Here is a 24,944-nt window from a genome sequence, read left to right as displayed (position 1 = left end):
TGTTGTTAAAGTAATTTGTTAAAAGTCAACTTCCTGGAAGTGATCCCATGTTCTTCAGTGAGCAAATGAGATGAAGAGTTAAGAAAAATAAAATTAAACTGTTTTTCTCTTTAAGAGAAAAACATAAGGGAAATTAGGGAATTTATTTGAAACATAGCTGCCATTCACTTAGCACAAGGGGGGAGCAGGTCATGCTCAAGTCCATTAAGAAGAACCCAGGAAATGCTATGACTTGTCTTTCATTCACTTGTCCTACTGATCCAGTAGAGATCAGATTAGAGCTAATCTTTTAAGTGATAGTTAGGGGATTAACCGGGAAAGAATCAGAAGACAGCCTGATCACCTTTCTTTCTTCTGAAACTGACTAAATGGGTTTGGTTCAATATGTGTTATCTGGTTTATTCCTTATTCACTCTCCCTTTAAAATGCCTTTCTGGAATATTAATATTACAAGTCAGTATCTGATCTGAGTCACTGCCAATGTATAAGAAAAGTTCCCTCTGTCCCACCACCCCAAAAGAGCTTAGTACTTTATTAATAAACACCTGTGGCTTTCTTCCAGGGGCTTGTTTAGTTTAACATTTTCTTCTTGGATTTTGTGCTTCCCATCCTGCCAAAAGAAAACAGCCCAGTTTATTAATTGTTCAGACTGCTAAACAAGTTTAACCATGCAGATATTTTCTTCTGTGTTGTCCTAGCTTGGTACGAAGCTAAGCAGCCTTTTTTTTTCTTTTTTTTTAAGGTTAGGAGAGGAATTTAACTTTCAAGATATTTGTCTTTATGCTTTGTTCCAAGTAGTTTCTTAACAAATTATTTGGATAGGACTTGCAACAAATGATTTTCAGAGTAGATACTTTCTTTAATTCTTGAGATTGAAATAAATTTCAGAATATATCCTATTTACTTACAAAATGGGCTCAAGGTATCAGTTACTACTTAGGAGAAAACCCTGTTTTCTGGGTCCCAGGGATGATCCAATTTTGGCTCTCTCACCACTATAGGTGCTAGAGGTCTCTTTCCTAACACTATTCTCTAGAAGCTTCTACTCCTGCTCTTTAAACCACTCTGTTATTTCCCATTTCCCAAGCCTAATTCCCTCTTTTTTTAATTTTCCCAAGAGAAGCACCTTGAGTATGCTAAACTTGATATCTTCATGACTTGGAAAAAGGTGTACAGAAGCAAATCAACATTTAAGACAATTCTGTTAAAGGGGAATTCAGGATTAGGGAGGGATGGCTACCATATTATTAAAAATATCACATACTAAAATAATCTTAACAAATGGAAAGGATTAAGATGGTCACTGCAGGACAGAGAAGTAAAGGTCAGGGAAGCCTTAGTGACTGAACAACAATGAAAAGATGGTCACTGGAAATTATGGTTATCAATCTCCTTTTCCAAATGAATTCAAGTTAGAGTGTCCTAGAGGCAGACTTAGAATCAAGCCTCTGTGTGTTTACCCCAGCACCTGCCTACCACCTAGGTACTCAAGGCCATAGTAATGAAACGTGTTCCATAAGAGAAAACAGCCTGGTCCATCAGGGTAACCTCTAAAAATTAAGTAAAGGGACAAGGGAATAAAAAGCATTACCATTTTTGGTTCTGGCTTCTGGGATCCCTTTCCTGGGATGCTCCTGCTGTTTTGTAACCTTCTTTCTCTTTCCTGTTTTAGCTCTAACTCAAGATGATTCCTGGGATGGGTAGGAGAAAAAAAAATGATGAAAATCTGGATTTCTGTACTGTTTCCTAAAGAATGCCAAACCCTTTTCTTAGAATTCAGTAATTAAATTTTAATACTTGATTAACAGCATCACTGATTCAGTGGACATGAACTTGGGCAAATCCCGGGAGACAGTGAGGTACAGGGAGGCCTGGCATGCTGCAGTCCATGGGGTGGCAAAGAGTCAGACACAACTTAGCACTTAGCAACTGAACAACAACAATAAAAACAACCATGTATATATGGACAACCAGGTTTTAAAGTGCATGCGTGCAAACTTGCTTTAGTCGTGTCCAACTCTGCGACCCTGTGGACCGTAGCCCACCAGGCTCATCTGTCCATGGGATTCTCCAGGCAAGAATACTGGAGTGGGTTGCCGTGCCCTCCTCCAGGGGATCTTCCCAATCAAGGGGATTGAACCAGCGTCTCTTTATGTCTCCTGCATTGGCAGGTGGGTTCTTTACCACTAGCACCACCTGTATACCGGGTATATATGGACAACCAGGTTTTAAAGTAAAATACAATACAATAAAACCAGTAGTACTAGAATACATTTGATGTATTTAAGCTTCCTGAGATGATTAAGAATTACTTTAGGATCTCCCAGTGCCTGCGGGCACTACTCTGAGTATTGACAATTAATACTAACTCTTAATGAACAGTTGTGGTCAACTGAATGCTGGTAGGATTCACTGTAACTGAAAGATAGTATTTCTAAAATTCAAGATACAGTATGAAAGCACTGACGCCGTTAAGTCCCATTACATTTTAACTAGCTATCTCTTTACAGTTATGCAGTCAATCCCCAGTTACACCCTCAGCCACTAGTGTCCTTAGTAGCTGTGTACTTTTATATCCAACAACAAACTTATATTTGTTTGAAATCGGTGCCTTTGGCACACAGTTGAGTCTCATTTGAGAGATGGTATGGAAGAATTGGCTTCCCAGGTAGTGCTAGTGGGAAAGAACCCACGGGCTAATGCAGGAGATGTAAAGAGATGTAGGTTTGATCCCTGGGTTGGGAAGATTCCCTGGAGGAGGGTGTGGCAAATCACTCCAGTATTCTTGCCTGGAGAATCCCATGGACAAAGGAGCCTGACATGCTACGGTCCATAGGGTCACAAAGAGTCGGACACGACTGAAGTGACTTAGCACCCACACACGATATGCTGACTTAGAATGCAAGTGCATGGAAGAATGGTTAAGGGCCTGGAGTCAGAGAAATACTTTTCGAATGTGGCTACACATTAGCTATAGGAATTTGGACAGTTTAACCCCTCTAAGGTTCCATTTCATCTGAAAGTACGGGAGATGAGATCACAAACAGGGTTGAAGGGAAGATGTTAGGAGAAAATGCATATAAAGTGCTTAGTAAAGTACCCAGCACACAGTAAGAATTCAGGAAATCCTGTTATTATTAGTGTTGTGTTGGCCATTACGGTCTCTTACGCCATCCTATTTATTTGGGATATTGGGTTCTAATTTCCTATTTCTTTGGTAGCAAAAGATGCTGACAAGATGTGGGGAATGCTGGTGTATATGAAGCTTTCTGAATTCTAGTTCTGGAGAAAGGACATGGCAGAGACAGAATGGAAATGGCTGGAGCAGGAGACGCCCCCCTACCCCCTGGCTGTCTAGCATCAGTACTTCCCACGACCGCCCTGGCCAGCAAAGCTGCGCTTTCTTCACCGCTGCCTGGTGAGCGCCTCCACTTCCAGCTGCAGACTGTTGATCTTGTCTCCGAAGTCCTGCTTGAAGAGCCGGTTGTCCAGTTCAGCAGACTGGCGGCCTCGCTCAGCCTGGCGCAATCTGGATGTGAGCCATATGAACGTGTGATAAAAAAACAAAAGCCATGGCGGGGAGGAAGACCAAGTTCACAACACAAAATAAAACAACCCAAGGAAGAAGGCATGGAGATACAGAGAGAGGAAAATAAACTCTGCAGGACATGGGAAGAAATTACGGGGGGAAAAAAGATGGAGGAGGAACAAATTCTTTAAGGAAAAAAAGCAAGATGAAGGTGAACCAGGCAGAGGAAAAGCTGATTTTCCATTTTTTTTTTATTCTAGTACTACAGTTTACAGCCATTAGATGATAAACAATAAAACATCACTTTTTAGAAAATCCATACCAAAGCCAACTTCAAGTACACAGTAATTAAAGTTAAATCCACTTTTTTTTTGTTTTTATTTCCTAATAGGTTTGGTACTTTATATTTCTGTTTTACACTCATAACTGGAACTTGCAAATGGGCAACTACCTTCTTACGATATGGAATTAGAACATCTTCCTTGTCCCTTTCCTTAACCACAAAGTATATTAAATCACTGGACACTATACATCAACCTTTACCCAGGCTTCGGGTTTTTACATAATAAAAGCCTTTGTCAGAGTCTGGCCATCTCTTTCCTTTTCCATATCTACCACATAGTGTGTGACTAAGTGGACATGGATTTCAGCACTGGGCCTGCCTAAGATTCCTGACCATATTCTCTGGAAGATTCTGATCAATGTTTTCTCCCATATATCCTATAACTTTGCACCTATAAAAAGTATGTTTAGGTGAAGTATCTGGGGCTGTCTCTAATAGAATTTGGAAGCATGCTATGTGTAGTCTTTAAAATGTTTTATGTTGGTGTTTGAGCACTCCTTCCAAATACTCATAGAAAAGGCAACTCATCACCATAAAAGGTTGATGAACATAAGAGTAGATGCAAAATTATAAGAAATAAACTAAGTTCAAAAGCACAGGAGCTTCCATGAGATTGGCCACAGGCTCTTTGACTTGACTTTGGCTCAAGTCTGCAAGGACCTATAAAAACACACCTATAAAAATCTATCTTACCCTCTTAATTCTGGTTTTTCTAAGGTGATAAAGAATTTCAACAGCTGGAAACAAAGGGGTTATCTTTGTCCCCACTTAAGCAGCTGAAATGCTGCAAATCCCATCAGAATGAGAAAAAAAGAGGAAAACAAAAATTTTGCCAAGCCTTTTTTGAAGGAATAAAGGCTTATGTAATGCCTGTCCCCCCAAATCAAGTCATTATAAAAATCAAAGTATTTATAGGATTATTACAATGTAAAGTCTAGGAAGGATTAGATCTGTGGTCACTTAGAAAAAGAAGCCCTGCTAATTACTGTTTATGAATACCTACTGGGAATCTTTATTTTTAGACTAAATAATAACAAATACAAGTTTATTTAGATTTGTCTGTTTCCTACTCTGAAATGGTTTTCTAATAGATTGTTATTTTTCTGAAAACTTAAGCAAATTCCCTTCTGAACAAAAAGTAATAGAAACTCTTAAGTAGAGGTTGTCAGCAAGAAACAAGAGGCAGGGAACCATTACTCGGGTCCATGCCTTGTCATCTTTACTTCAAAAGGAAAAGCAGAATAGATTTGAAAAGTGTGTAGCATATTTTTTTATATAGGAGAGGAGTGTCTGTATTAAAATTGTTTTCTCTGAGCTACCTAAATAGGAAGTGGAATTGCAGGAAAATGGCAGAGGTAGAAGATGACAAATATTAGGAGGGTTTTCCCAAGCTTCCATATTATTATGTTATCATAAGTTACCTAATCACTAAATTTATCTCTATGACTTTAAAGAACTGGAAGGATGCTGTTTTTTTACCCCCTGAAGTCACTAAGGCAAAAAAGTTGCAAGCAATCTCGGTTATGGAGAAGAGGACTGTAGTGAAATATTAAGTACTTATCCTTGGCTTGGGGATTAAACCTAGACAACCAAAGTGAAAAGGGGTCATGGCCTAGGAGATACAGAACTACTTTAGGAGAGTCCAAAACCGTGTGGTCGTCACCTCTACTTCATTACATCGCAACGGCAGAACAGGCTCACTGACACAGACATTGTACCTAGAAACTGGTATTACTGGGGACTGGGTTGTAAAGGCATCAATCATGTATGTACAGAGCTTCCATTCCCTAGGATTTTTTTTTAATGGGGTGTTTATATATTGGTCAACTCAGAAGTAATTTCTCAAAGTTTATTTGGTATTTAATTAAGAACTTATACTAAATTTGCTACCTCTGGGGAGAAAATAAAGAAGAAGGAAAAAACACAGCCTATATATCAAACTGTTTTTTTTTAAAGTCCAGCAAATTCAAAGTCAATTTTTGGTGACATTTTATGTAGAATCAGAGTGTAAACGCAATAGCTTTTAGATTTCTTCCTTTTACAATTAAGTCGTGATATCCAACTTGTGAGGTGACCAGCTGTAAAATGCCTAATGATGTTTTGGGATCAGTTTATTTGCTGCACTATTTAAGGTCTTTGCCTGTTTCACCAAATCCTTTTCACTATGTTAATACAAATAGAAATAAAAATGGAGTGAAAGGGGAATGAGAAAATGAATAAATAGGAAAGACAAAAATAGCAAGAGAATAAGTCAGCTTAATATCTGAAGAGATAAGTCATTATTTCAGTTTTGTCTGCTTTAAATACCAAACCAAAAATCCACTGAAAAATACTCTGACACGTTTCAAAACCACAATTTACGAACACTGATGTTGATTTGTTAAATCATAAACATACAAATTTTATGAGCAAGTACCTAGACAACTTTTGAGATAGACTGATAACTGTTTCATTTACAATCAGCCAAGCCAGAGGTTTCAAGCTTATTTATTAATTTACAATTAACTTCTGAGTCAACAATAATATGCAGGGCTGTTCAGGACCTACCCTGGTCAAGAACCACTTGAATAAAAGAAGTCATCTATTCCTATTCATTCACATGTCTACTCAATGAATGCTTTGGACACTTGGCACTGTGATAGATCCAACAAGGGAACCTAAAAGGTATAGTTAACTAGCTTCAAGGAACTCACATTCTCATCAGAAGATAAGATACATATATAAAGGTTTATAAGGTAAGACAGGAAGTGAGAAGTGCTATGAGCAGTATGGCTAGGTATAGATATAAGGCTACAGGAATTCCAACAGTTTATTTTTAGCTGGGAAGAAGTATCAGAGGAAGCTTTGGATAAGTGGCATTTTAGCCTGAACATAAAAAATGTATCTGAAGGACAAGGGAGTGAAAAGAGGAAGGACATTTCTATTTGATGAAACTATTAGAAAGCACAGTCAATTCTAAAGGAAATCAACCCTGAATATTCATTGAAAGGACTGATGCTGAAGCTGAAGTTCCAATACTTTGGCCACCTGATGTGAAAAGCCAACATTGGCTCTTCCAATGAAAAGACCCTGATTCTGGGAAAGATTGAGGGCAGGAGGAGAAGGGGACAACAGAGGATGAGATGGTTGGATGGCATCATCGACTCAAAGGACATGAGTTTGGGCAAACTCCGGGAGATAGTGAAAGACAGGGAAGCCTGACATGCTGCAGTCCATGGGGTTTCAAAGAGCTGGATACCACTTAATGACTGAACAACAACAACAATTAGGAAAGACATGGATGGGGAAAATGGAAAGTGTGTCCAGGGGCCAGTTAGTAGTGTAGTTTTGCTCAAGTGCAAGAAGGGTGATCAGTGGGTGTTACAGGTAGCAAAGTTTTCATGACCATGGGTACTGTGGCTCATTTAATCTTGAAGCCTTAGCCATTTCTCCTGGCAGCTGAGTCACTAGTAAGAATGTGGTGATTTCAGACAGAAAGACAAAAGAATAGCATAGGAAGAAGACGTACTTTGGGCAGACTGAGTTGTAGGTACTAGCGGGAAATAGCTGATCAGGGGATGAAAATACAGAAGGAAGACAGAACTAGAGACCAACAGATCTAAGCATTGTGGGCAGGAGGTGACAGCGGAAGCTACAGAACTGTTGAGAAGAAAGCAGAGAGAATAGGCAGATGAAAAAGGAGGGAAAGAGGTTCATAGTACCCCTCCATCACCTAGCACTAAAGTCTTCAAAGACCTCAGTAATAAACAGAAACAGAATCACACACAGATTTAAAGGTCCTTTCATCCTTGTACGTATCCCTCCTCTAACACATGACACTGAAATGGTTTTTAGTCACATCTTAAAAAACAACATTTAATTGGCTTTCTTTCTACTAAGATGCCTGGTGTTAAGCTTGGTGATTTCCACATACTCTCTGTTTGTCAAATCCACAGCACGTTCTCTTCACTTCCAGGACTGAATGTGCTAAGTGTTTTACTAGAGAAACAGCAATTTTACCTTTGTTCCAGTTGTTTGATGGTAGCAGCCATCTGATTAGTCTTCTCTTCTAAGCGACTGTTCAGTTCACTTTTCTGTTTTACTCCCAAGTCCGAACTCTGTTACAGAAAAGAATTATGAGTGATGTTTACATTGATATAGAACGTAAAATCCTGAAACAAGTCACACGTGCCTTTTGAACCGAATGATAAATGGGAAGTAAAGAAATTGAAATGCTTTATATTAATATCTGTCTATCAGTTAATTCCAAAACAGAGAAAAGCAGGAAGCAACATTTAATTTTAGTGTTGTTATCTGCAGTTTTGTCTCAAAAATCAACATCAGAAAGTACATCAATTTATCTATAGAACTCAGTTGGTAGGTCAGACTTGAGAGGAGGTGTGGCAATGTGAAAAGTGGCTGTGGCTTTCCAGAATAAGCACACAGGATCCTGTGATGGTCTGATTCCTAAAGTGGCTTATTGGCAGCTAGGACTTCCCTGGTGGCTTAGACGGTAAAGCACCTGCCTGTAATGCAGGAGACCCAGGTTCAGTCCCTGGGTTGGGAAGATCCCCTGGAGAAGGAAATGGCTACCCACTTCAGTATTCTTGCTTGGAGAATCCCATGGACAGAGGAGCCTGGCGGGCTACAGTCCATGGGGTCACAAACAGTCAGACATGACTGAGTGACTAACACTTTCACTTTTCAGCCTCAAAGTGACACCACTCTTTCCTCTTGTATTTAAAGTGCGATTCTAGAGAAGAAGAGGGACAGAGGGAAGCTCTGGGATTTAGGGAGCCACTGAGCCCATTCCTTGTATGAGCTCATTCCTTGCACTTCTCGTACCTGCAGCTTGAAGGCAAGTTCATGCTTAAGAGCCCTGAGATCGTCCAGCTGCTGCCGCAGAGACACCAGGGCGTCCTGCTTCTCACAGACGTCCTTCTCCAGCATCTTCATAGCCAGTTCCATCTCCTGTCTCATGCTGATCTGGATTTCCAGTTCTTTTTCAACATCCTGCCCCCAGAAGGAAACAAATTACTTATTCTCTCTATCCTCAACTATGTACAAACTACAAATTTCTGCAGGAAAAGGCAGGCCTAAATTCTCAGGTCTGAAGTCTGGCAAAACAGATGTAAACCATCATTCAATACAGAGACATTAATACTAAAAATAAGAATAACCAGGATAATTATAGTAATATTTACTGAATAATTTACAAATCTGAAAAACACGGTGGGCCAAAGGTAAAGCTATCTAATATGCCTAAAATACACACATACTTGAGGTACATCATTAGATATCAAACAAACAACTGTGTCATGTCCTGTTATAAAAATATGAAGTATTACAGTAGCCAGCACAAAATTAAGCATCTGGAATTCTCTTTAGTTTGGAGGTTGTTGACATCTTCAATATCCCAAGGAACCGAAAAGATACTTTGGGTCCTCAAGGTAATATCTCAGTTACTGGGAACTGTCAATATGGCTGAGTTTTTTTCTATTTTATTTTATTGGAGCATAGTTGATTAACAATGTGTTAGTTTCAGGTGTACAGCAACGTGACTCAGTTATACATGTACATGGCTCTATTCTTTTTCAAATTCTTTTTCCATTTTTACAGATTAAGCTGCATTTCCTGTGTTTTATAGTAGGTCCTTGTTGGTTATCTATTTCAAATATAGCAGCTAACTCAAACATAAAAATAGGCTGAACACAGAGCTCTGTATTTAATCACTGATACCCTGCTTTTTGTATATATGCTCTAATTGAGAAAGGAGGTCAGTATGGCTGGATGAATAAAAAGAGAAGACTCCATGAAACTAAGAGAAATTAATTCAATGTCCAATGACTATCAGAATGAAATGCAGGTGATATACAGGTCCCGAAAAAGTAAAACAGCAATTTGGACTTGACACTAAGTGGGATCCATTTCAGTGTCCTGAAAGGGAAAGTGATGCAATAAATTTGTGCTCATTTACTTCTATTATCTTGAAATTTTAAAAATATTACATGAAAAAGATGCATGTATGTTTATATGAAGCTCTCAGCATAAAACAAAGTCAAATAAACCTTGGTTATTATTATTAAAATAAATAAATATAGTGGCTAACTGAACTTTTATATTCACTTAACATGAGGCCTGCTTTTGTTTCAACCATTATTACTGCCGTGTTATTTGGATGATCACAGATACAAAGACCTGAGGTTCTTCTGCATCCATGCTGTGCCCAGGGCACATCTGGAACCGTGCCTACTTGCTTGGTTTCTTCCTCTGTAAACAAACATTTATCATAATGTGGTATGAGAAAGTGGAAAATTTTTTGTACCATTTTTTCATTTGCTCCTTAACTGAGGTACTCCACTGTACATGGTGACCTTGACAGAACGCAACTCAAACCGTGACTTAAAACACTGACATACATTATTTCTAGGACCTTCCTTATGGAAAGTATTTTGAGACTGAATCTACAAACATATAGAAGGAAAATGATAATTATTTCAAGGATGTTAAAATAACATTGCTAAAGTAACATTAGCAAGAATATTGGAGTGGGTTGCCATTTCCTTCTCCATGCGATCTTCCCAACCCAGGGATCGAATTCATGTCTCCTGCATTGGCAGGTGGATTCTTTACCACTGAGCCACCTGGGAAGACACAGGTTTATTATTATACTAATATTTGGATAAAATCTATTGCAGAAGTATTTCAGTCCTTATTACACATTCTTATATATGAATATATATATTAATTTCTATGAATATCTTAAGACTAATACTGATGTCATATTTTTCTATTTATGTATAAAAACAAGAATAAATTCAGAAATAACAACTAAGAGTAAAAGAGGACAAGTCTATGCTGATGACTCTTAGTAAGGAGAAGAGGAGCTGACCTATCCGAGGAGACATATCTTTGCAGGGGTGAGGAATGAGGTAGTAAGAGAGATCATATAGTTCAAAAAGTAGGTTCTATATACCTAGCGTTTTTGCAACACAAACTATAAAGCAAAAATAAATTAAAAATGAAGACTGGCAAAATTCCATTGGTTGTTGAGAATACGCAGAACAAGGACTGAGGAAACACTGTAGGGAATATGGGTTAAAAGAATGAGAAAAAAATTCACAGGATCCATAAAATTTGTTAGACTACTACTGATATTCCCTTGATCTATGAGATAAAACCCCTAAGTGGGGGTATTTTAACATGGTGCTGAACTATGAGGCCATGAAAGCCAAGTTTACCAGTCGTAGTTGCGTCTCTTCCTTTAAGTGCTTCCTGGCTTCACTCAGTGCTTGCCCTTCTGAAGTCCGGTCTGGCTTAGGACCCTTGAAAAGATAAGTAAAATAGTACACATCTGAGGATTTAAAGAATCCAAGTTATCGGACGCTAGCACTGCTATTCAGTAAGGAAAATGATCACACCAAAGCATATATGACAATGAACGAAGACAACAAAGAAACTGCAGAGGTTCCATAAATATTCCAAGCTGAACTGGGAATTTTTTGCCATTTTGTTTCAAGTCCTTGCAGCTTACCAAACCAACTGGTAGAAGTCTCAAAATATCAGCCTCTATGAAACAAAATAGCATTCACTGTAAACTATAAATTGGGCCAAAGTTTCAAACAGTTATACAGTCCTCCTCCAAAGATCTCACGTCTGGTATCTCCACCCAGACAGTGAGATAAGAGTGAAAGATGAAGGAAAGTGAAAGTCGCTCAGTCGTGTCTGATTCTATGTGACCCCATGGACTATACAGTCCATGGAATTCTTCGGGCCAGAATACTGGAGTGGGTAGTGGTTTCCTTCTCCAGGGGATCGTCCCATCCCAGGGATCGAACTCAGGTATCCTGCACTGCAGGCAGATTCTCTACCAGCTGAGCCACCAGGGAAAGGAACAGTTCATCAGAAAATTCTGAGCAGTCATAGTCGTTTTGTTTTGTTTTACAAAATCCATGCATTAAAGTCAAACTTTCCCTGGTGGCTCAGATGGTAAAGCATGTGCCTATTATGCAGGTGAAGTGAACTTGCTCAGTTGTGTCCGACTCTTTGTGACCCCATGGACTGTAGCCTACCAGGCTCCTCCCTCCAAGGGATTCTCCCTCCATGGGATTTTCCAGGCTAGAGTACTGGAGTGGGTTGCCATTTCCTTCTCCAGGGGATCTTCCTGACCCAGGGATTGAGCCCGGGTCTCCCGCATTCCAGGCAAACGCTTAACCTCTGAGCCACCAGGGAAGCCCATAATGCGGGTAGACCCAGGTTAATCCCTGGGTCCCATTATTTCTAAAAATAGTACATATCATTATATAAAAATGTATAAAATGTATATAAAATGCAATAGTGTATATAAAAACAGACATTGAATTAGACTGCTTCTTGAAGTCTCAAAACAGATGTACATGGTGGTGAAGCCAAGGAGTGTCGATAGGAGAGAGGCATCAACCTCCCATAACCTTCATCATTCAAGCAATTTTGCACCCAGTCTCAGGGAAAACAGTGCACTTAACATACTTAACATATGCAAAGGCTCGCTGCTTCCAAGCAGTCCTCTGGAGGGCGCCACCCAGCCACCCCCGCCCCCACTGTTAACCCAGTGACATGCTCTCACCTTCCGATTAGATTCCAATATGTAGGAGCTTTCCTCTTTAACTCGTTCCATTTCTTCTTGCAAGGTGATAATTCTGTTGTTCGCAACTGCAAGCTGTTGATAAAATTTTGAAAATAATCTTTCTTTTATTAAACGCAGAATAAGATAATTCATGATCTGCAAGGACATGATTTTCACGCTTAGGTATTCTAGAAGGAAAGAAAACTATCTATAACCCCACAAAAACTTAGGAGAGCTATCTTGAAAGACAAATATCTCCTATTACTGCTTTTTGTGTAAAATCTTTTGTTTTTCCAGTAACAAAATGTTAAGTTATGATCATTTACCTCAAGGGTGTCCCTACGTCACTCATATTTAGCTACGAAACCTACGTCTAAAATGTTTGAAAGGTCACCTCATGCTTTGGGACCCATCTTACACACCCTCCTTAAGACCTGTTTTAGGGACTTTCCTGGTGGTCCAGTGGTGTTAAGGCTCTCTTCCCTTTCAATGCAGAGGCGGGCTGGTTTGATCCAGGAAGTAAGAGCCCAAATGCCCTGTGGCATGGCCAAAAATTTTAAAAAAAAAAAAAAAAAAGACAAAAAGACCAAAGTTCTCACTCCAAAAGATGCCTTTAAATATCGAAGAGATTTTTCTGTTTCTTTTCAGTGGCTAAAGACAAGGTAATGTTATTGGCAGTGTGTCTCTGGGGGAGATGTTTATAACCCTGTCCCAAGGAGGGAAGAATGTGGTGGAAACACACTCCTTCTCTGTATGTGTGGAGATTAGCTCCTGAGAGAATGGCGAGGGGCCTGAAGGAGGCTGGGAAAGGCGCTGAGCAGCTCCTCTCAGCCACGCTGGTCTCCCTTCTTGTCGTCTCTGCTTGGCTCCTGTTCTACTGTGTAAGTACAACAGCCAGGCTCTGCTGAGCTTTCTAAAGGTGGGTCTGACAGCCCATTTCTCTCTCTGCTCCATGGGCCTAAAATGTGTAAAGAAGTGACTCTGGGCAAGCAGGTTGGCTCTCTTGATCCAAGCGCACCTCAGATGGCTTCTTCCAAGGTCAAAGAAACATTGGCAATGACGACAGACTCAAGTGGACTTTCTAAGTCAGCTTTACCAACACAAAGTGGATATTTACTTATCCTCATCTGCTCAGTTCTTTTCATCTTGTCCTGCACGCAAAGTCGCTTCAGTCGCATCTGACTCTTTGCGAACTTATGGACTGTAACCTGCCAGGCTCCCCTGTCCGTGGGATTTTCAAGGTAAGAATACTGGAGTGGGCAGCCATTTCCTCCTCCAGGGGATCTTCCCAACCAAGAGAATGAACCGTTTCTCTTATGTTTCCTGCATTGGCAGGCAGGTTCTTTACCACTAGCGCTATCTTTGTTCTAGTTCAGATTTCAGGAGGGAAGAGAGGTCTTTCTAGGTTTAGTTTTTTTTTTTTTTTTAAACTGGTCCCTTTAAATCCAAAATAGATGGAAATGAGAGAGGGAAGACCTTATTAGCCTTATCTGTTATTTATAAAGTCCACACACAGTACTTGCTCATGATTAATATTGCTGGTAAAATAAACTTAGGCCAAGAAGACAAGTCCCATGACTTAGGAAATAAAATCAACGATTTTATTTACTGAGTGCATATGATGGATGTGTCAGGCACTGATCTAGAGAAGTGTTAGTCGCTCAGTCATGTCCGACTTTGCAACCCCATGGACTGAGCCCGTCAGGCTTCTCTAAGCCACCAGGGAAGCCCCAAGAATACTGGAGTGGGTGGCCATTCCTTTCTCCAGGGGACCTTCCTGACCCAGGGATCGAACCTAGGTATTCCTGCATTGCAGGCAGATTCTTTACCAACTGAGCCACCAGGGAAGCCCACTATCCAGGCCCTTATATATTAACATCATTTAATGCACACAAAAACTTTATTATCATTCTTGGCCCCATTTCGCAGGTAAGTAAACCAAAGAACAGAAGCTTAAGTAACTGGCCCCAGATCAGAGAGCTACCAAGCACCAGATCAGGGACAGGAACCCAAAGAGCCTAGCTCTGGAGAGCATGCTTAACTGCTATCCCACATCGCCCCCATATACCAGCAGTAGAATCACAGTAGAAAATTTCTGTGCAGAATGTTTCAAAAGCCTTGTGGGATAAAATTCTAAGGATCGTATCCATAAATTAAAGTTTCAATATAATTTAACAATCTATGTCCAAACATAAGGTCCACAGAACTGAGCAATAAGGGAGATATTTTAAAGTCATAATAGTGAAAATGTTAGTTGTGAAAAAAATCTGATTAGATGGCATTTCTTAACTAGTGCTTTAACTTGCTTTTCTGTTTTTACTTTAGTTATTTATTTATTGGCCATGCTGCACGGCAAGTGGAAACTCAGTTTCCCAACCAGGTATTGAACCCATACACCCCGCAGTGGAAACTCGGGAGTCTTAACCACTGGACCACTAGGGAAGTTCCAAACTTGTTTTTTTAAGACCAGATTATTTTTTGAAGTATAGCTGATTTACAACATTATATTGGTTTCAGGCGGATAGCATGGTGATTCAATATTTTTATAGGTTATACTTTTGTATATATAATAGATTATATACTTTTACATATTATAACCTTAAAATTATAAAATATTGGCTATATTCCCTCTGAAAGTGAAAGTTAGTCGCATAGTTGTGTCAGCTCTTTGTGATACCATGGACCATAGCTGTCCAGGCTCCTCTGTCCACAGAATTCTCCAGGGAAGAATACTGGAGTGGGTTGCCATTTCCTTCTCCAGGGGATCTTCCTGACCCAGGAATCGAACCAAGGTCTCCTGCGTTGCAGGCAGATTCTTTACCAACTGAGCCACTAGGGAAGCCATATTCCCTTTACTATATAATGTATCCTTGTAGTTTATTTATTTTATACATAATAGATGTACCTCTTAATTTTCTACCCCTATCTTGCCCTCTCCCCACTTTACCACTAGCGAGTTCTCTATTATCTCTGAGTCTGTTTCTGTTTTGTTTTATATTAATTTTTGATTCATGTTTTAGAGTCTACATTGCACACTTAGATAACATACAGTATTTGTCTTTCTCGTACTTATTTTACTAAGCACAATAGCCTCCAGGTCCATTTATGTTGTTGTATTTAACCAACTTTATTTCACTATAGGATAGTTAGAATTTGAAAAACAGAAGACGAAGTCTTCTCATCTGAAAAGTTTTATTTAAGGTTTCTCACAGAAACATTTAATGCTATTGAAGAAAAAAATATATCATTGGTAAGCTAGGGAAAAATATTAATCAGAAGTAAACTGTGATATTATATTTTAATTCTTATTTTAGGGACTTTTAAAAAAGTTTTCACATGCATATTCTTATCTGATCTTCAGTGTAATTGTGAGGCTAAAAGGAGAAACACTCTACTTTGCCAGAGAAGGAACTGGGTCTCTTGACGGTCAAGTGACTTACTTGCTCAGGAGCACATGACATGTTAAAGCATGACATGTAAGCAGGAATTACTGGTCTTCTGACCAGTGTTCTTTAGGTTATATACCTCATCACCCTATCACCCCAAGGAGAAAATAAAACCTGGGAAGGGGGGAACTTGTCAATCCAGCACACACAAATCAATGCCTGGCAGAAGTGAGTCTTTGTCTATCTCTGGCACATACACAGTACCCGAAATGTTTAATGAATAAATAAATGATGAACACATTATCTTAAAAGGCTCTTCCCTGGTGGCTAAGAGGTTAAAGCGTCTGCTTCCAATGCAGGAGACCTGGGTTCGATCCCTGAGTTATGAAGATCCCCTGGAGAAGGAAATAGCAACCCACTCCAGTATTCTTGCCTGGAGAATCCCATGGACGGAGGAGCCTGGTGGGCTACGGTCCATGGGGTCGCAAAGAGTCAGACATGACTGAGTTGGACACATTATCTTACTAAACATCAACTCTAGGCTAGACCAGACAAAACATTCACACAAGAAAGCAAAATATTTGATCAAACCAGGTTGTAACTCTACCTAGTCCAACTGGATAACTAAGATACTTGAGATAAGCCAGCTGGCCACTCTTGGTCAGAACAAGGAGTACTAGGGTAGATATTATCTGAAAAATCAAGTCCTATATTTCTAAGGCTTCAGAGAAACTATTTTCCACTAATGCATTTTACTAAATTCTATTAAGTCAACTGAACAATTTCTAGAACACTTACCTCCTCTGTCAGTTTAGTGTTGGATTTTTCTAATGCATCCACTTTTGCCTGAAGGTTGTTTACAGTAGCACTATGAAGAGAAGAAAAAAATTAACAGTCTCTTTTGAGATGCAGAACAATATCCTATACTTTCTTTTAACACACCCATCATACTTATCATTCATTGTTTACCGTCTACAATTTTCAATAGGCTTACAGGCTCTCAGACAGCTTACAAGATGATGCATGTCTTACCTGCTACATTCTTGGCACTAAAATTTGTGGGGTTTTTTTTCCTAGGAAGAAAAGTACTGCTTATTCAGATCTTGTTCATATTAACCATCCAGCCAAAGTATTTGGCCCCTGAGAGGTTACTTCTCTGTCAGTGAGTCAATTAGGGCTTATTCTCAGTCTATAAATAGCCTCATCCCCCAGGTCAAAATGAACACACCCAAAGGCTTTTTGTGGGGGTCATGGGGCATGTGGGATCTCAGTTCACCAACCAGGGATTGAACCCTCGACTCTTGCAGTGGAAGCACAGTCTTAACCACTGGACAGCCAGGGAAATTCCTTAACAAGCATTTGTTGATGAAATTAAAAGGTTCATGCGCTACACGGTACTTCAAGGTTTACTTATTTAATAATAATAATAGGCTACATGAATTATGACATGCTGGACACACACCAAGCACTCTTCTAAACGCTTTTACTTGCACTATTTCATTTACTCCTTTCAACAACCCCACGTGCTAGGCACCTCCAACTATAGATGAAGAAACAGAAGCACTAAAAAAATAAAATAATACTGTCATATTTATAATTCAGGGGCTTCCTTGGGAGCTCAGCTGGTAAAGAATCTGCCTGCACTGTAGGAGACCCTGGTTCTATTCCTATATCAGGAGGAGAGAAGGGATAGGCTACCCACTCCAGTATTCTCGGGCTTCCCTGCTGGTTTAGATGGTAAAGAATCCACCTGCAACGCTGGAGACCTGAGTTCAATCCCTGGGTTGGGGAGATCCCCTGGAGGAGGGAGTGGCAAGCCACTCCAGTCTTCTTGCCTGGAGAACCGCCATGGACAGAGGAACCTGATGGGCTACAGTCCATGAGGTCGCAAAGCGTTGACACGACTGAGTGACTACGTATAGCACAGCACATTCATTGTCAACTGTAACCATATCTTTGCTAAGCTAACATCTCCACAGTTCACTGTTAGTCATTATTAGTACTTGGTCCCCAGAAAAAGTGTACTTAAATTGTTTTTGAGTTTTCTAGATGGAATCAAGACTGATACTGGTGTAATCACATTTTAGGTCTTACTTAAACTAAAATGATTATCTTTCATAAGAGGACTATAAATCAGATAATTAAATGATGTATTAATTCTTATGAATTATTCAATAGTTTTTAGACCATCAATGTACTTGAGAATACCAATAAATTTTGGACAGCTCTCCTCAGGAGAGGAGAGATTATTTTATGTTCTGGTCATGAAAAATACTTGGTGAGTACTTGGTAAATTAATGGTAGCGATGGTGAAAAGAGGGTAAATTAATACTACTGATCCCCTATATGAAAAAAATATATATATAAGGGACCAATGAGATATCACTAACCTACAGGTACTACAGCAGTGAGTGCTTCACCTAAGACATGGTCCTGAAATACATGATTGGATCTACTGAACCAAGACCTCCAATTTCAAGTGTCTATAGCACAAACTGGGCTTCCCTGGTGGCTCAAAGGTTAACGTGTCTGCCTGCAATGTGGGAGACCTCGGTTCTATCCCTGGGTTGGGAAGATCCCCTGGAGAAGGAAATAGCAACCCACTCCAGTATTCTTGCCTGGAGAATCCCATGGACGGAGGAGCCTGGTGGGCTACAGTCCACAGGGTCGCAAAGAGTCGGACACGACTGAGCGACTTCACTTTCACGGCACAAATTTAAGAGTTCTTCACTGAGTATGTTTACATAATCACTAAAACTCTAATTATATATTAATTTTATATTGCCTTTCATTAAAGGCCACCAGAACAGGTAAATGCCACATATCCAGTGCCTAGGCTCAGAGCTGTGCTAGCAGGAATCCTATATATATATTGTTGAGTACTGTCTGAATTTATCCTAACTGCTCATCGTCAGTTTATCCTTCCCTCCCCTTCCCCCACACCAAAATCCCCAGAAAGTAATAATATTTATTCATTCTTTACTTCAGGTGTCTGTTGAGTTCTTCTACATAGTTCTTCTGATCCAGAATTGCAGTAATCTGGCCATCTCTGAAGGGAAAAAAGATAAAAAATAGAGAAAAAGTAAATAAAATTAGAAATACCAAGATGTCCCACCTCCAATATTTTCATAAAACACAGGAAGGAAATTACGGCTGACACACTGAACCAGAAGACAGGCCTGATTAGAACTTCCTTAACACAAGAGACATGGAGGTTTAAAACTGTGAAGACCTTCCCAGCATATTCATAAAGCCCTTCTTATGGCTTATACACCTTAATAACTTAGGTTACAGGTATAATGTATAATCTATTAGAGGCACTTAAAGAAAAAAAATTATCTTCTTGCAATTCAAAGATTTTTTTTCTGCTTTGCTGCCGCTGCTGCTGCTAAGTCTCTTCAGTCATGTCCGACTCTGTGCGACCTGCTAGTATTATTTATAAGAACAATTTTCCATTTGTCATAGGAATTAAATTAAGCTTATTTGGGTGAAATAATAATTGTTCTCAAACGCAATATATTTGCCTTTAAATGCTATTTGGTTTCACAATGAATTGTTTAAAGGGCTTTCACAAATATCAAATGTTTACTATTACATGAGAAAATCAAGTGTGGAAAAAGGAGGTTCCCTTCTGGGAACAGCTAATCTAGAACAGACAAAAGTTAAACAGACAGACTTTTCAACTGAATGAAAACTTCAAGGCCACATACCTCTAGGACTACTTAAAGGACAAGCAATATAATTTAGTTCAATGCCTAAGGTTAAACACTTCAGGCTAATTATGCTTTCACCTGCCACATTTATAATGGGTAAAGGGTAAGCTTGTGATTGCTAATTTGCAAGGTACCGTATGAATATTTTAAAAGGTTTCAATTTTAAAATCATTTTAGAGTTACAGAAGTTTAGTGCTGAGTTCCCATATACTCAGCTCCCCGTAACGTTGACATTTTACATAATCCCATGATGCACATGTCACAGGGCAAATTTTAAGCAAACTGAGAATACAGTTCTTCTGGTCAAGAAGACCATGTTTTCAAATGCTACTTTGGAGAGATGGAGCATTAGATTCCCTTTAAAATACTTCTTATTTTATTTGCCCCTCAACCACATACCAGGAAAATCCACTGAACTAAAACCCCTTTTAAAGGGGTTAGCAGGCACAATAGATATTTTTTTATAAGACTCTATTAGAGATATATCATCAGAAATAATTTCAGCAAATCTCTTAAAGCAGTACTGTTGTAAACTTTAAATACTATCAAACAACATCGAAGAAAAAAAGAAAACAAATTTTCTTTGCACGTACCCTTCACTACCTTTACTGCTGTTCCCATCCTTGAGATACATTGAAAAATCTATAACTCCAACCTACAGAGAGAATTTTCAGAATTTATTATAAAATTAGATACTTTTACCAAGCCATAACATATGAACTTGTGCAAACTCTGGGAGATAGTGAAAGACCGGGGAGCCTGGCATACTGTAGTCTGTGGGGTTGCAAAGAGTCAGACACGACTTAGTAACTGAACAACAACAACAAACACAATGTCTCTTTCTAGGCACTTAAAAACAGCATTACAGTCATGACAATTACTAGGAAATTTTAATAAAAAAAAGTAATGCTTTTTATAATCAAGAATTGACAAGGGTTATAAGATTCAAGATCAAGTCAGTAGGATAGCTAAGAAAGTCAACAGAACACTTAACATAAACGAGGTTTTGTCTGGTTTCCCCGGTGGCTCAGTCAGTAAAGAGTCTGCCGGCAATGCAGGAGACCTGGGTTCGATCCCCGGGTCGGGAAGATCCCCTGGAGAAGAAATGGCAACCCACTCCAGGATTCTTGCCTGGAGAATTCCATGGACGGAGAAGCCTGGTGGGCTCTAGTCACTAAGTGGTGTCCGACTGTTTTGTGACCCCATGAACTGCAACCCACCAGTTACAGTTCCTGACCCAGGAATCGAACCTGAGTCTCCTGCTTGGCAAGCAGGTTCTTTACCACTGGGCCACCTGGGAAGCCCAAATTTAAGGTTTACTGAATGTTAAATAAATAAATTAAGGTTTAACATTTTTTTCTCTTTTGCTTTTTTGAAATATTCTACTATTAAATTTCTGTGTATATATTTTGATGTATACGTGTGTGTGTATGTTTGCCACTGAACCACGTAGCTATATATATATATATTTTTTTAACCTGTGCAAAATATTTTTAATGGGAATCACCGTTAAGACAAGAATTTGAAAAACATTCATTATGTATAATTTTTTATATTCACATCAAAGTTAAAGAAAATTCTATTTACGACTCAGAATTTCTGTTAATTTGGTTGGTATAATCTGATCAATCCAAATTCTGAGATAAGTCAGAGTGACATACTAGGCCACCAAGTATCTCTCTCATACCTGAGAGTCCAAATCTTCTCCCTTCATACAGAAATTGGCATCAATGACATTCAGGCCCACCAACAGACCAGCAATTATAGCTCCTTCTTCTTCCATCATGAGGGCATTGGGTTCATAGAATTCACTGCAAGAGAAATCCATGGAATGCTCTATGTAATAAAACCTCAAGAATCCAGTGATGTAATCATGAGACAAGGAGGAAAACATTTGTCTAAAACATATGGTCACCTATGATATTACTTGGATACTTCATTTTAGATAACAGGTACATGAACAGACTTTAGAAAATAGTCCAGCTGAAAGAAAAGTGATCAGAACAGTGTTTTCACTGAAGTGACTATTCATACTTTCTCACACATTTATATTTGCAATGTACAGGGGATAATTTTTCAATCTTTCATGCATCTAAAAAAATCTGTTAAGTTTGTTTTTAAAAACTACCTTTTTATTTGATCTGCTTTAGTTTTTATTTTATTAAATATACATATTTTAATTTCTATTTTATATTGAAGTATAGTTGATTTACAATATCATGTTATTCAGATACACAACAAAGTGATTTTGTAATACATATACATATACCCATTCTTTTTCAGATTCTTTTCCCATATAGGTCATTAGAGAGTACTGAGTAGAGTTCTCTGTGCTATACATCAGGTCCATGTTATCTATTTTATATGTAATAGTGTGTACATGTCAATCCAAACTCCTAATTATCCCTCCCACCTCGATCTGCTTTATTTTAAATTCTATTTAAGTACCACATTCCTTTAACATAGTGAATAAACATTTAAAAAATGTAACTGTCAAACTAGTTACATTCTTTCGCTTTTGGCTAATTAGCAGAAGTTGCCTAACAAGCGCGCATAATAGGTTGAGGATGATTTAAAATGCTTGTTATCTTTTATTTAATAAAATCAGTTTTCATTACAAAAAAAAAACAAAAAAAAAAAAACAAAAAAAAAAGCAGCACAAAAAGAGGTATACAAGAAACCCTGTAATTCTACCTACCAATGACCTGTTAATACCTTGATATATAATGTTTCAGATCATTTATGGAGACATATACTAATAGTCTGTCTAGTCAAGGCTATGGTTTTTCCAGTGGTCATGTATGGATGTGAGAGTTGGATTGTGAAGAAAGCTGAGCACCAAAGAATTGATGCTTTTGAACTGTGGTGTCGGAGAAGACTCTTGAGAGTCCCTTGGACTGCAAGGAGATCCAAGCAGTCCATCCTAAAGGAGATCAGTCCTGGGTGTTCATTGGAGAGACTGATGGTGAAGCTGAAACTCCAATACTTGGGCCACCTCACGTGAAAAGTTGACTCATTGGAAAAGACCATGATGCTGGGAGGAATTGGGGGCAGGAGGAGAAGGGGATGACAGAGGACGAGATGGCTGGATGGCATCACCGACTCGATGGACATGAGCTTGGATGAACTCTGGGAGTTGGTGCTGGACAGGGAGGCCTGGCATGCTGCGATTCATGGGGTTGCAAAGAGTCGGACACGACTGAGTGACTGAACTGAACTGAACTGATACTTATTTTTGAGGGATACTAAAAGGGCTGCTGCTGCTGCTGCTAAGTCACTTTAGTCATGTCCAACTCTGTGCAACACCATAGATGGCAGCCCACCAGGCTCCTCCATCCCTGGGATTCTCCAGGCAAGAACACTGGAGTGGGTTGCCATTTCCTTCTGCAATGCATGAAAGTGAAAAGTCAAAGTGAATTCGCTCAGTCGTGTCTGACTCCTAGCAACCCCATGGACTGCAGCCTACCAGGCTCCTCCGCCCATGGGATTTTCCAGGCAAGAGTACTGGAGTGGGTTGCCAGTGCCTTCTCCAACGAAAAGGGCATTATACCATTAAATCACTGTGAATTTCTTTTTGGCTTAACAATATTGTGAGTATCTTTCTATTTCAATGGATAATTTTCTGCAGTTTCATTTATACTGGCTTTATACCATTCTACCATATCACTGTAGTATAAGTATATTCAGCCAAAACTCCCTTTTCCTTAGCCAACTCTCTCTAATCAACAGTTAGGCTAGTTTTGGCCTGTTCCCATGACTAATTCCACAGACCAGGCACAATGTGCTAAAAATGACTTTGAAATAAAAAAGTAAAAGAGAAATAAAGTACTTGAATGATTCTGAATGGATAAAAATCCTAGAAGACCCCTGAATAATTAAATATTCTTTCATGATATACCCAAATTATCCATACATACAGATGAAATGACTTGAAATATTCATTTCAACCAATTTGATATCATAACTGAAACATGACTGCAATCTACTTGTTTTCAACAAAGTCACTTGGGACTGACTGTTCATGGTCAACCTCAATGATTGGTAATAATACATTTCACTGATGTGAGTTTCTCTTTTCTTTTTGATTCTCTATTAAAAATATTAACAAATGGTAAAACACTTCATAAGCAGCACGTGGATAATCTGCAAATTACCATCTCTCTCGATAACTGCACGCATGTTAACAGCCTGTGAAGGAAACTAAGAATTGGAATGAACAAGGTTCTTTAACACTTTATTCTCTCCTCAAAACCATACAGTACACATTTTCCTTTGTCTGGCTTCCCTTGTGCTTTATATGTGAGATTTGTACATATTGTTGATGCAATGGTAGTTCATTTGCTTCCAGTGCTGGACAGTATTCCACGGTGGAATAAACTACAGCGCATCCATTTTGTTTGCTCTTTTCCGTTGTACAGTCTACAGTACTTTTATGAACACTACTGCACATGTTTTTCGGTACATATACACATGCACTTCTCTTAAGACATACCCAGGGTGTGAAAGTGCTGAGTCAAAGTGATTGAAAATGTTCTGTCTAGTTCATAAGACTGAACCCACTTAACTCTCGTGCTCTGTGGATAAAGATCAAATTCTTTGGACCTCAGTTTGAATCAATAATTTTGATTCAAATAATTTTGATTGAAGACACTCCCCTGTATCCTCCCTGGTAGCTCAGTCAGTGAAGAATCTGCCTGCAGTGCAGGAGACCTGGGTTGGATCCCTGGGTTGGGAAGATCCTCTGGAGAAGGAAATGGCAACCCATTCCAGTATCCTTGTCTGGAAAATCCCATGGTCAGAGGAGCCAGGCAGGCTACAGTCCATGGGGTCACAAAGAGGCGGGCAAGATTGAGGGACTAACACTTTCTCACTTTCTTTCTACTCCCCTGTAGCTACCTATAGCTTGAACACTAGACCCTACACCTCATCAAAGCTTGATCCTTGGAAAGTTGAGCCTTCTCTTTATGGAAATAAATAAGCTTTCCCAGATGGTTCTTGTTTCTCTTTCTCCTGATTTGCTTAATTTTCTTAGGCAAGAAAACAGCAATCAATAGCGTATGCAGCTGCAGCAACATTAAAACAATGCTCCATATTAGGATCCGTAGTGCAATTTCTTGTAGAAACTAGACTCTTAGAAAATTCAATCATGTCTTCAAATTCTGTTACTTGTTCTTATACTATTTCTCAGAGGCAATATGCTATATTTGTATTTCTTTCAGTAAATATTAAAGTCCTATAAGGTACATAAGGACAAGTACACAAATCATACAATATGGCAGACTATGTTTTCATAAAGAGAGCATACCCATGTAACCACCACATTAAAAAACAGTATGATTATCAGAACCTCCAAAACCACGTTATGCTCCCTTCTGCTCCTGATTTTGTA

General features: G+C 39.1%; 1 protein-coding gene and 1 non-coding gene across 9 annotated transcripts in view; one reads left to right on the top strand and one right to left on the bottom strand.

The window, feature by feature from the left end:
* Positions 1 to 24,944, bottom strand: part of RUFY3 (RUN and FYVE domain containing 3) — a 94,018-nt gene that overhangs the window by 6,195 nt on the left and 62,879 nt on the right. For 5 of the 8 annotated variants that reach the window (XM_069594294.1, XM_069594299.1, XM_069594297.1 and 2 more), the window contains 11 exons: positions 21,243 to 21,366; positions 20,149 to 20,210; positions 18,826 to 18,891; positions 16,641 to 16,710; positions 12,457 to 12,549; positions 11,093 to 11,176; positions 8,697 to 8,864; positions 7,872 to 7,969; positions 3,410 to 3,529; positions 1,592 to 1,691; positions 546 to 610 (listed from right to left, as the gene is read on the bottom strand). In XM_069594294.1, the coding sequence (XP_069450395.1) occupies positions 546 to 610; positions 1,592 to 1,691; positions 3,410 to 3,529; positions 7,872 to 7,969; positions 8,697 to 8,864; positions 11,093 to 11,176; positions 12,457 to 12,549; positions 16,641 to 16,710; positions 18,826 to 18,891; positions 20,149 to 20,210; positions 21,243 to 21,366 (1,050 nt within the window). Of the gene's footprint in view, positions 1 to 545; positions 611 to 1,591; positions 1,692 to 3,343; positions 3,530 to 5,908; positions 6,035 to 7,871; positions 7,970 to 8,696; positions 8,865 to 11,092; positions 11,177 to 12,456; positions 12,550 to 16,640; positions 16,711 to 18,825; positions 18,892 to 20,148; positions 20,211 to 21,242; positions 21,367 to 24,944 lie in introns of those variants that run through there. The other 3 variants (XR_011257789.1, XR_011257790.1, XM_069594300.1) reach the window with 2 other exon arrangements.
* TRNAY-GUA (transfer RNA tyrosine (anticodon GUA)) lies at positions 8,347 to 8,418 on the top strand. Its single transcript has one exon. It is a non-coding gene; the product is annotated as a tRNA-Tyr (tRNA).

This window comes from Ovis canadensis, chromosome 6 (assembly GCF_042477335.2).
Source record: "Ovis canadensis isolate MfBH-ARS-UI-01 breed Bighorn chromosome 6, ARS-UI_OviCan_v2, whole genome shotgun sequence".
In the NCBI taxonomy this organism is placed as follows: domain Eukaryota; kingdom Metazoa; phylum Chordata; class Mammalia; order Artiodactyla; family Bovidae; genus Ovis; species Ovis canadensis.
This window is presented reverse-complemented; position numbering and strand designations above follow the sequence as displayed.